The following is a 12,793-nucleotide window of genomic DNA, read 5'->3' on the forward strand; positions in this document are numbered from 1 at the left end:
TGCTAAGGAGGAAGGAGACAGCCTCGCTCGCAGCACCATACGAAATGGGAGCCAAACGTGTAAGATCGCATCCTTTACTGACATTTATGACTCATTTGGCTGCCAGCTCCAGGAAGGTCCTATTTTGCATCCTTGCAGGAGCACACAGCATTGACGGGTGGACAGATGGGGAGGGAGCCTCAAGGCCATTCCCCCCAAGAGCGCACTTGGCCACAGTGCAGGTGAGGTAGCTATATAATTGGAGGCCCAGTGTTTCCCAGGGAACATACAGATCACATCTAGGTCCTCAGCTTGATCCGTGTCCGGCAGTGAAACGGGGGAGTTGTCCATCCCTAACCTGAGGTGCAATTCTGATGCTTCTGGCTATTGACTCTGGGCAAATCACTTCTCCAAGTGCCTGCTAAACATTTCTGAGGCTCATCCCTTCTGTCTGGGCCATCCTCACCTCTCACCTGGTACCTGGTCTCCCAACCTCCACCCTTGCCTCCCTCCAATCTGCTCCCTACAGCCTAGGTACTCCCTCTAAAATGCAGAAGTGCTATCTCACGTGATCTTCATCCTCTTGTTTAAAACCTCTCTTTGACTTCAGATAAAGACTAAATGCTTCACCATGGACCCCTCATCCCTTGCTTCCTCATCTCCTTTTCGGCGGCCATTCTGACTACTTACTTCTCCCTCCCGACTCAGGACCTCTGCCCATGTTGTTATTCTGCCAGAAACCCCCTTTCTTCCCTTTACCTGGTTAACTCCTGTGCCTGCTTCAGATCATGGCTCAGTAGCCACCTCCTTCAGAAAGCCTTCCCTGACTGCCACGCTCTTCCCCAGCTGGGCCCTTCTCTAATAGCACTGCCTTCCTCAGTGCTGGAGCACAAAAGCTGGCTGGAGCACGTGTAGAAGCCGCAGAATGTCTGTTGTTTCAGGTTTACATGACGATTTCATTAACGTCCAGGTCCCCCACTAGACAGCACCCATTGGACCAGGTCTGTCTCGCTCCTGAGAGTGCTTAGTACAGCTCCTGGCATACAGTAGGTACTCAAAAATGCTGAGTGAATAAATGTCAGTGAACCTCCTCTTTTCTGAGACTTAGTTTCCTCATCTGGAAAATGGGGATCATGCCCACAAAATGTCATAAGCTGCACTGAGGTTGTTAGCAAAGTACCTACAGAAGGTCTTCGGTGAGTGGTTGTTATTTTCTGGAGGAGGGCAAACGCCCCAAAGAATACCTTGTCCTGAAGGAAATTCCCTGGCCCTCTGTCTTCTGAGGATAGATTGAGTCAGCACCCGGGAAAGTCAGCGAGGAATAGGTTTCAGTCCCACCAGAAACTACAAGACCTCCTCTTCTTGCTGGAGCCTCTGAGTGTCTGCTTCTTAAAACTTCTTATTGGTTGAGTGCTCCACACTGGGTTGGGCATTTTATACAAATCACCACTTTCTTTCTTTTTTTTAATGTTTTTTATTTATTTTATTTTTGGTTGCCCTGAGTCTTCATTGCTTTGTGCAGGCTTTCTCTAGTTGCGGCAAGCAGGGGCTACTCCTTGGTTGTGATGTGCGGGCTTTTCATTGTGGTGACTTCTCTTGTTGCAGAGCACAGGCTCTAGGCACGCAGGCTTCAGTAGTTGTGGCACATGGGCTTAATTTCACCAAGGCATATGGAATCTTCCCTGACCAGGGATCGAACCCATGTCCCCTGCGTTGGCAAGTGGACTCCTAGCCACTGTGCCACCACGGAAGTCTCAACATTTTCTGATTTCATAGCTACCCAGAAAAGGTGAGCATTGAGCGGAGGGGTTCAGAGAGGGACACAACTTGCCCAAAACTACACAGACAATAAATGACGGCATCAGGATCTGAACCCAGGGTTCCCTGACTCTCAAGGTTGACTCTTTCCCTCTGCACTTGACAGCCTTCAATTGGGGGCTTATAAAATACATTCATACTCCTTATTCACCCATTCAAGAATTCAACAAATATATACTGAATTAACAATGTGCCAGGCACTAGTGGCATAGCAGAGGACAAGCATGGTGCCCACACTCATGGAGAGACAGACAAGAAATATGTAAACAAGTAAATCAGATCATCTCCAGTTGTGATGTATATTATTAAGAAAATAGGGTAACTTGACCAGAAAGTGGCCAAAGGGGCAGAAGTGCTTTGGAAGGCGGGGCAGGGAAGATCTGGGAAGGACTCTCTGAGGAGGGGACACTGAGCTGAGATGGAAAGAATAGAATTTGCCAGGTGTTGTTAAAGCCCTTTTTAGGCAGAGGCCCTGAGGCTGGAAAGAGCTTGGGTATTCACGAAGAAGCAAGACCAGTGTAGCTGGTGATGGGGGAGATGGGGAGGGTAGAGGGAGATGAGGTCCTAGAGGTGGGCAGGGGCTGGATCACACTGGGCCCCAAAGATTATGGTGAGGATTTTATTCTAAGGGGAGTAGGGAGTGACATGACCTGATGGAGGGTTTTGCAGAACCCCTCAGGCTGCTGTGTGAAGTATCTGGTCTAAGAGGGCAAGGATGGAGGGAAGGAGATCAAGGTGGACAGAGGCTACCGCTGCTTGGGGTTGGGTGGCTTGGACCAGAGAAATAACAGAAATGGAGAGAAATGCTTGGGTTCAGGACACAGCAGTGGGGTCTTAATGTTATCAGAACTAGATTGGTGGGGAGATGGGCCTAATGAAAACTCCCTGGGGCAAGCAAGAATCAGGTTTCTGGAACCTATTTTATAGGAAGACTAAAGCCCACAGAGGGGCTGGACTTTCCCAGAAAGACCCAGCCTTGAGTCTGGGTCTCCTGACTCTCCAACCAAAATTGTTTCTTCCCCCTCAGGTTTCTCTAAACCCACGTAATTCCAGACAAAGCTTTTAGGTCCAGCCCCGTCCGACATGGGTCCTCCCGGACAGCACTCTGCATACCCTCCAGGCAACCAAAGCACCTTCCCTGGAGCTGGGGCCCATGGAGAGCCAAGTCTGAGTCCTAGGTCTGGTGCAAACTTGCTGGGTGACTTTATACAAGTCGCCATCCCTTTCTGGGTCTCAGCTTCTTCATAAGGATAGTAATAGGGATACTATCAAATAAGGATAATAATAGTGTCCACTCCAAAGATTTGCTGTGAGGAATGGACACCATGTATACAAAGCACAGCCTGTCATACAGTTGGTGCTCAATAAGTGTGAGCTATTATTGTTACTAATGCCTGCACACTATCCCCATACAGACTGCCAGAGCGGCAGTGAGCTCAGTTGGTCCAGCGTTCCTGTTCCTTCCCATCAGCCTTGCCTGGTCGCCCTCCAGAGCCTGCAAGCCGGACCCACACTGAAGACCAGAGAGCTGGCTGTGGTGCAGGGCTGTTCCTGGATGGAGCAGGAGCGGGGGAGCCGCTGGAAGCTGCTGTGTTTTTTGGCCCAGAGCTGTGAGGGGGCGTGGAGAGGGACGAGAACACACACTCGGAAACGCCGAGATCGACAGATGGAGGCGCTGAGGATGTGAGAGACGCAGACAGACAGAGAGAGCCCTGGAGTCGGGAGAGGGGGAGCAGGCAGGGGAGGGCGGCCGGAAAACTGGCAGTCACGCGAGCCACGAGCTGAGCAACAGACCAGCAGATGGACCAAGCCATGGCGAGACCGAAAGACAGACAGACAAACAGGCAGTAGCCACGAAACAGCCAGAAAGACAGACAGAAGAGCAGACCTGGTATCCAAGGGGACAGACAGACTATCCTGACATCCAAGGGACAGAAAGACAGATAGGCTGACTGTAGATGGACATGGTATCTGAAAGACTAGGTGACCTGTAGTCCAAGGACTGACCCAAGGTCCCAGGGTGACACTGACTGACAGACAAGTAGATTGATTGACAGTAATGGAAGAACAGACACATAAATAGGTTGACCCTGCATTCACAGGACAGACACAACAACAGGCTGATCTGAGCCAGAGATGGAGACAATGACCCACAAAGAAGTGGGACTGAGGACCACAGAGAGACAGGTCCAGGCTGACCATCTGCACAGAGACTGAGGCCAATGCCAGCAACCCTGACTAGTGCCAGAGACTCGGGGTAACCCAGGAGCACAGGAGACAGACAGGGTGACCCTGACACTGGGCCCAGAAGCTTCCGGGCTTCTCAGGGATGTGGGATCCCTCATCCTTCTCCCTTCTGCCTCTTAGAGAGGAGCCCGCAGTGCTGGGGTATGCTGGGCCTAGGGAGAAGGGAATGAGCTCTGTCCATCTCCTGCCCAGCTGCCTGCTCGTGGCGGGGGACAGCCTTTTGGATCCTTGAGTGGAGGGATGTCACACCTCCACTGCAGATTTCTCTTTTCTCCAGGCTTGCTTGTTTTGCTCCCAACCCCAGTCTTAACTATAAACACTTACTGTTCCAATTTCCTCCCAGACAGTCTTCTTCTCTGAGCCCAAGACTGGGAGTCAGCAAATTAGATCTAAAATAAGACTTCTGAGCACCTGTTTCCTCACCGGTAAATTGAGGGTGGTAGAAACTGTCTGTTAGGTTCGGCGCACACCAGCCTCAGGCAGTTTAAGGCTGTGGGGAAGGGGGGATGTCAGAGTTAGCGAGGAACATCAGGGAAGGCTTCCTGGAAGAGGAAGGACAGATATTCCAGCTCTATACAGACTCAGGCAAAGAAGCCCCAGGGCTGCCAAGGTCAGGATGGAGATGCTTGCAAACACTCATGCATGTGTATTCATTCAACAAATATTTATCGAGTGCCTACTACACGTACTGATGTTGAGGATATAGTGGGGACCAAGATGGATGAGGTCCCAACCCTCAGTGAACCACAGTAGTGTAAATTAATAAATAAGATTGTTTCATAAGGTATGTTAAGAAGAAAATGACAGAGTGACATGAGAGATGAGAGGGATTCAGCAAGAGTGGAGGGGCGACATGGGATGGGTGGCCTGGGGCGCCTCTCTGAGAAGGTGACCTGGGAGTCATAGGAGGATCTGGGGAAAGGGGGCTCCAGGCAGAGCAGGCAGCAAGCGCAAAGGTCGGAAGTCAGGAACAAATTGGGCTGGGTTCCAGGAACCTCCAGGGCACAAATGAAACAGTGGTTTGAGATGAGGTAAGAGAAACAGGCAGGACCAGATGGTTTAGGGCCTGCAAGCCAAGGGGAGATGCTTGGATTTTACTCCAAGTGGGAGGGAGGCCCTTGGAAGGGTTTGAGATGGGGAATAACATGATCTGACATGATTAGTTTTTAAAATATTCCATTGGTTGCCATGTGGATAATGGATTACGGCAACAGGGTTGGGGCAGGAGGCAGGGGTGGGGGGCAGGAATGAATATAGGTCTGAGAAAGCAGAGGATAATGATGGCCTGGACCAGGGTGGTGGCAGCAAATGGACAGACTGAGGCTATGTTTTGCCGGAGACCAGAGGCACTGCCCCGAGGCTGGATTCCTTTCCCCGAGACAGGATGTCCTGTGTGGATGGCATCAGTCCCATTTGTGGTGAACTTCTTCCACATAGAATGGAATTGGGTGGGCTTCCTGGAGGAGGTTTTAAGGGAGGCTGCTAGTACGTCAACCACATTGCAATGAAAAGAGAGGCTGCTTGGTGATCAGGAGGAGCCAGAGGCCCCCACCTAGCATATGCTCCCCCTCTCTATGTGCACATCCCCCTACAGTTTACAAATGTTCACAACAGGGTGTGAAATGAGGCTTAGAGAGAGAGAATATCCACGGCCACACAGCACCCAGGGCCAGGGCAAACCCCCAAACCCAGCATATCCACCTTGCCTCCTGATCCTCGCCCCAGTGGCTATGATGGAGACAGGAGGGCAAGTGCTGGCCCCATCTAGAGAAGGTAAAACTGAGGCCCAGGGAAATTAGGTTACGTGTCCTGGGCTGGGCTGTTTTAAGACCTTTATGGGCCCTACATCTATCTATCAAGCATATTAAAATGCAGCCATATCAAACATCAAGTGTAAATTATATATAATCAGATGAAAGCCAAATTGCAGTTGACTGGCTGATATGATGTTCTGTTTTGCAGACATTTAATTAAACATTTATTAATTTTGATTCTACAGTTTTTCCCTGTGTTTTAGAGCCAATTTTTCCCCCTGGCTTCAGACGTTTTCCCAGGCCCATGAAAACCTTGCAGGCTTTTGGCAATGAGTGTTTAGGCAGACTGGAAGGGACAGCCACGGTTTTTGGTCCTGTTGCCAAAAGGGGCAGAATGAGGCTAAATGGAGACCCTTTTATCCCCAGACTGTAGCATGATCTTTCCATGCTCCCCGCTGACCCAGTGTTCTTGGGTCTCAGAAGTCTTTCTCTTCCCCTTCTGCTTCCTTACTCCAGCCCACAGTGGCCCTGGGCTGGGTGAGCCCTTTGTCTGTGGTTCGCTGGGGCATGGGTGTTGGGACCTGGCACGGGAGGGGGCAGGAGTGGGCAGGGAATTGGGCAGGCAGCCTGTCAGTTGGTGATGGATGCTGGCCGGGCTGGGGCCTCCCTCATGCTGACCTAGGCCAGGAAACAGATGGTCTTCCAGCCTGAGGGAAACTTCCAGGGTGTTGCCCTCCCCCAACACCCCAGGCCCCTTCACATTGGACCAGCTGGTCTCTCCTTCCTGTCCAAAGCCAGAGCCAATGGGAGAGGGAATGGGGAGCAGGGAGACAGGGGCTGGGACACCTGGTGTGCATTGGGGGGCCTCAGAAGCTCTGGGGGTCATCTTGGTCTCTCTCTTAGTTGCCCCCACTTCTGGCATCTCCAGCTCTGTGCTCAGCCCCTTCCTCTGTGCCCTGCTTTAACTCAGGCCTGTCATCTCATGCCTGGACCAAACCCCAGGCTCACCTGGCCGTCCTCCAAGCCAACCTTCCAGAGTGAGCTTTCTAAGCCACCAAGCTGATCATATCACCCCTGATTCTGGGACCAAATTCAGATTTAGAATGAAGTATGAACCCTTCATTCCAAAAATTCGATGCCCTTCACAATTCTAGTCTTTCAAAAGCCCAGGAAAACCCTTACTTCCAGGCCTGGCAAAACACTGGCCATTCCCCTAAAAAGCCACGTTCTCTTGTGCCTCTGTACCTTCACTTCAGTTGGATCTTCCACATGGAATGCCCTTCTGTGCTTCCTGTATACCTTCCTGCTTGCTTTAAAACAGATCAAATATTTCTTCCTCCAGGACATCTTTCCTGACCCCCTTCCCCAGCTAAAGTTATCCGTCTCCTCTCTGAGTTCCACAGCATCTTAGAGCATCTATTTCAGCTCTTAGCTTATCTCTCTCTCTCATGTGACTATGAGATACTTAAGGGCACAGGGCCTAGCACACAGCAAGAGGTCAAGATACCCTTGCTATGTAAGTGAATATTCTAGTTGCAGAGATCCTTGCGGGGGGCGGGTGGTGGTAGGCAGAGGTCCAAAGAATAGTAATCAGAGGGAGGCAAATTTCTACTCAATCAGAAGAAACTCAATTTGGCTCTTGAGCGGCTCAGAACCGAAGGCTCTGCCTCAGGAGGTAGAGTATCCCTGTTCAGAGAAGTGTGTGAGCAGAGGGGTAAATGCACAGGCTGGGAACTGCCAGAGGGATTCCAGTACTGGACGGGAGAGTTAGACTGCAGGGCCTTTGCATTTCTTGAGTCAGCTTCTGAGGGAACAGCCCTCTTCCCTATCCTTACTGCCATCCCCTAGTGTGTCACACTGAGGGTGCGTCTACCCCACCCATTGGTCCTGGGAAGACCCAGGGATGGGAAGGAGAGCCCTATATGGGTGTTTCTGGCCATGTTTTGGGGGGGGACACTTTGCGTCCCAGAACATTAGCTCTGAAAGGATCTTCAGTGTCATCAACGTCTTCCCTCTTGTCGGCAGATGGCAATGCTGAGCCCCAGAGAGGGCCACACCATTGCTCAGACCAGGACACTCATTTGGGGAAACTCTGGGTTTTAGCTGAGCACAAATTCCAGGGAGCACTGTGCTTCCTCCCTTGGGCTGGTGACACATAGTTGACTACAGAACATCCTGGAAATGTCAGCACTTCACATGTGGGAATAGACCCCCAGATCCCTGGCTCCCCGATTCTAGATTCAGGTGATATGGCCATTGAATCTGGTGGGATTTTCTCCCCTGATCTGGGGGAATATGACTCCTAGGGGAGCCCTCTCTGGTTTCAGCAGAGGGCACACCTGTCCTGTGCTTCAGAATTTGGGAGTTGAGTTTGCCAGGAGTGAATCTGCTGGGCAAGGAACCAGGGCCGGGATCTGTGTGGACAGGTCCTTTGTGACCCTAAAGGGGATTGCACTTTATAGCTGCAAAGTCTCTCATCCATTTAATCCTCACAGCCACTTTAGATGGGATCAGCTAGGATTCAGAGAAACGTCTTCTTCAAAATCACCCAGCAAATTAGAAAAGTCAGGAATTGAAGTCAAGTCTTCAGGCTCCCTTCCATACCTTCTACAGGGTCACCAGAGTTCCATTCAGTTAAACAAGTTTGCAATCCTGCAGCCAACATGGATTGGCACCTACCATGTGCAAAGAACTGAGGGTGTAGCAGTTAGCAAGCCAACCAATCATCCTTATGGAGTTCAGTCTGGGGGAGATGGATGCATAACTAGGCAGTTACAACTCCTGTGACAAGTGCAATACTTGGAGGGATGCTAGAGAAAGCCCCTCATCTCAGATGGGGGTGGTCAGCAGAGGCTGCCTGAAAGAAGTCATGTCTAATAGCTTAGCCTTGGATGAAAAGCAAGACCTGTCCAGGTTTAGGGCTAAGGTGGGGATTGAAGGGCAAGGCGAGGTGTTCCACGAAGATGAACGTGAGCATCGTGAGCATCTGTGATGAGTGCAAAGCAGGTGGAGCTGTCAAGTTTGTTGTGAGCAGTTGGCACCAGAGGAAGCAGCCAAGTTTCAAATGCCAGGGGATCTCTGAGCAGCTTCCCTATGGGGAGAACTGGGCACTCAGAGGTGGGGTTGGGGGAAAGGCCAGGAAGCTGGCAACAGAACTGAAGGCTTGTACCCGAACGCCGCCTGAACCTGTATGTAGGCAACTCCTTAGGGTTTACAGTGAGAGGCAGTGTTGTCTAATGGTCAGATTTGAATCCTGGTTCCACTACTTCCTAGTTGTGTGACCTTGGACAAGGGACGTAACTCTCAAGACCTCAGTTTCCTCATCTATAAAATGGGGACAATAATAGAGCTAGTGTAAGCTCAGGGTACAGTGTCAGGAATCCTGCAAAGAAAGCAGGACCTGACTCGTCACAGCAATAATGTGATGTTGATAATGCTGTATGAAAGGCTTGCTGTGTGCCAGTGCTTCAAGCTAGTGAACCCATTGGGAACAGCTCTGAGAGGCGATCCTTTTGCTATGTCCGTTTCACAGCCTAGGAAACAAGCTGAGAGCAGTGACGTGCCCAGGGCTACACTACGCCCCGGCCCTTTGCACTTGCTGGCGGGGGCGAGGGGCTGGTTGGGAGAGGGCGAGGGGGCCGAGAGCACGCGAGCCCGAGATCCTGAGCACCGCGTCCTCCCGCAGGTACCTGCGCGCTATGTACCTGGGGCTGCAGAGCCGCTGGCGCGGGGAGCGGCTGCGGCGCCACTTCTACTGGAGGATGCTGTTCGAGAGCGCCGACGTGAGCATGCTGCGCCTGCTGGAGACCTTCCTGCGCAGCGCGCCGCAGCTCGTGCTGCAGCTCAGCCTGGTGGTGCACGAAGGCGGCGCGCCCAAACTGCTGCCCGGTGAGCCCCGCCCCGCGCCTGCGCGCCCCCGGAGCCCCGCCCCCGGGGGCTCACCTGTCTCCAGGATTCAGAGGACAGCGCCACTGGTCCGCTGCCCGGGCTTAAGGCCCCTTGGGGAGGCCCTGTCCACTCCCGCACCCTTGGCCCACTCACTGTCCGGGTTTTAGAGGCCCCGCCCCTTCTCTCCCCATCTTCCAGGCCTCTGGAGACCCCCCACGTCCCCCGCAATGGCCCACTTACTCTCAATGTTAGGAGACACCTATGCCCCGCCCACCTCACCTCCTTGCCTCCTCTCAGGCCCCCTCCCGCCTTCCCTTCCCCATTGCCAGGGCAGACGAGACCCCCACTTCTGCCAAGTCGAGAGAGGCCCCTGACCCCATCACCACACTGCAGGCTCTCAGGGAAGTTCCCTGTCCGTTTCTTTCCCTAGACTGTCCCCATCCCAGCCTGCATCTCCTGGGAACTGCTCTGCTTCAGACCCTCTCAGTCATCACCCGTTTTCAGAGAGCCTTTCCATCACCCCTGGCTGCTCTTCAGCCCCCTTGGAGACTCCTCCCAGGTTTTGTCCTGGTCCCCAGGTAGTCACCCCACACAGCCACCTTGCTGTGCTCAGTCACTCAGTTGTGTCTGACCCTTTGAGACCTCATGGACTGTAGCCCGTCAGGCTCCTCTGTATGTGGAATTTTCCAGGCGAGAATACCGGAATGGGTTGCCATTTCCTTCTGCAGGGGATCTTCCCAACCCAGGGATTGAACTGGTATCTCCCAAGTCTCCTGCATTGGCAGGTGGATTCTTTACCACTGCGTCACCTGTGTCAGAGGAAAAAACCATATTCCCTGTCTCCCTGGGGCTCCCCTCTCTCCTCCCACCCAGACTTTGTCTGACATACCCTCAGTGTTTCAAAAGACTCTATCACCATCTCTCAGGTGCCCCGGACATCACTTGCCCAGGGTCCCGGGCCCCCATCGAAACTTCCCACCTGGCATTTTCTTCCCATGCCCTCAGCTGTGCTCAGCTTGGATATTCCTTTCCATGCCCCAGCCTCATCCTGGTGGCCTATAGCTTCTAACAGTCCCCTCTGGCTCTCCATTCCCTAATCATGACCCTGCCTCTTCACCTCCTTCTCACTCCCAGAGTCCTGGACCCTATTTTCCCACCCCCCACCAAGACCCCTGCATCCTAACAGCCCCCTACTAGAGACCCGCATTTGACCCTTACAGAGATCAAAATCACCCACCTCCCCTCTCCCTTGATGTCCCCACCCCTGTGGAAGCTCCTAACCCCACCACTCTCAGCCCTACATCCATGTTCTGGAAGACCACCTACCCAGACCCTCCCCACACCCCTCTTGATTTAGAGACCCTGCCCCCAACACCTCCTCAGAACCCTGCTCCTGACCCAGACCCCTCCCCCTTTCCCCAGACCCCAACCCAGACCCATCCCTAACCCAGCCCCCCCCACCCCCACCCTCTCTCCACAGCCCTCTCCATCTCCGCCTCACTCGTGTCCCTGGCCTGGACGCTGGCCTCCTACCAGAAGGTGCTGCGGGACTCACGGGACGACAAGCGGCCGCTGTCCTACAAGGGCGCCGTGGCCCAGGTGCTATGGCACCTGTTCGCCATCGCGGCCCGCAGTCTGGCCTTCGCGCTTTTCGCCAGTGTCTACAAGCTCTACTTTGGCATTTTCATCGTGGCCCACTGGTGTGTCATGACCTTCTGGGTCATCCAGGGTGAGACAGACTTCTGCATGTCCAAGTGGGAAGAGATCATCTACAACATGGTAGTGGGCATCATCTACATCTTCTGCTGGTTCAACGTCAAGGAGGGCCGCAGCCGCCACCGCGTGACCCTCTACTACTGCATCGTTCTGCTGGAGAACGCCGCGCTCACCGGCTTCTGGTACTCCAGCCGCAACTTCTCCACTGACTTCCACTCGCTCATTCTGGTCTGTGTGGTGGCCTCCAGCTTCGCGCTGGGCGTATTCTTCATGTGTGTCTACTATTGTCTCCTGCACCCCAACGGGCCCATGCTGAGTCCTCAGGCCCCCGGCTGCATCTTCCGTAAGGCCCCAGGGCCCTGTGGCCCACCAGCCGACGCTGTCACAAGTCCCCCAAGGTCCCTGCCCAGGACTACAGGCCCTGAGCGGGATGGGGCCTCCGTGGGAGGCGAGCGTGCGGGGACCCCCACGCCACCTGTCTTCCAGGTGCGGCCTGGCTTGCCTCCCACACCTGTGGCCCGCACCTTGCGGACAGAGGGGCCTGTCATTCGGATTGACCTGCCTCGGAAGAAGTACCCCGCCTGGGATGCTCATTTTATTGACCGCCGGCTCCGGAAGACCATCCTGGCGCTGGAGTACTCCTCACCTACAACTCCCCGCCTGCAGTACCGAAGCGTGGGGATCTCCCAGGAGCTGCTGGAGTATGAGACCACGGTGTAGGCCAGAGTTTCCCTGTGAAAAGGGATGAACTTTGGCTGACCCCACATCGACCACAGTGTTGAGCCCAGAATTGCAGGGCCATCAGGCTGAGGGCAAGTGGATCTGTTGATCCAAGGGTAGAGCGGCCCCCATCATGGGGTTCTTTCTTGGGAAGGGACAGCCTTGTGGAGCCCCAGTCCTCGGCCCTGTTTTCAACCCTGCGGCCCATTTCCTAAACTCTTTGGAACCAGGACCCAGGGAACCAACTGGTGCTACGCTCCTCTTGAGCTGCCCCACTTTCATGGAGGCCTCTGTATCACGGCTGGTGCCAGGGGCCCCACACCCTCTCCCTGTCTGGAGTTGCCCAGCTGGCAGCCCTGGCAGATCTGGCAGAGGAGGGAGTTCATGACCTAGGCCCTATGCTCTTCAGGGGGTGTGGGGGTGGGCTGCCTCTGAGAAGGATGGAAGAGGCCATCGAAGATGTGGGGTGAGGTGGGAGCGTCTGGTGAACAAGGTTGGTACAGCCCTTGGGGGTCGAAGCCTGGAGCCTGGGCAAGAGGGGAATTAAAGGAGGGAGTTGGGTGGGTTGGGAAGTTGGGGTGGGCTGGGCTGACAGTGCTGGAGGTGAACAGGAAGAAGAACCCTGAGGCATCTGAGGGGTCCAGACCGGCAGAAGCATGAAGGGGTGGCGG

The 12,793-nt window shown here is 53.7% G+C and overlaps 1 protein-coding gene across 1 annotated transcript in view; it reads left to right on the forward strand.

The window, feature by feature from the left end:
• XKR7 (XK related 7) overlaps positions 1-12,669 on the forward strand; it is a 40,283-nt gene extending 27,614 nt beyond the window's left edge. Inside the window, exons 3-4 of the mRNA XM_019972230.2 lie at positions 9,484-9,686; positions 11,167-12,669. Coding sequence (XP_019827789.2) covers positions 9,484-9,686; positions 11,167-12,122 — 1,159 coding nt within the window. The 3' untranslated portion in view covers positions 12,123-12,669. The remainder of the gene's footprint in view (positions 1-9,483; positions 9,687-11,166) is intronic.
• Positions 12,670-12,793: the final 124 nt, after the last annotated feature.

The sequence above is a fragment of the Bos indicus genome, chromosome 13 (genome assembly GCF_029378745.1).
Source record: "Bos indicus isolate NIAB-ARS_2022 breed Sahiwal x Tharparkar chromosome 13, NIAB-ARS_B.indTharparkar_mat_pri_1.0, whole genome shotgun sequence".
Taxonomy (NCBI): Eukaryota; Metazoa; Chordata; class Mammalia; order Artiodactyla; family Bovidae; genus Bos; species Bos indicus.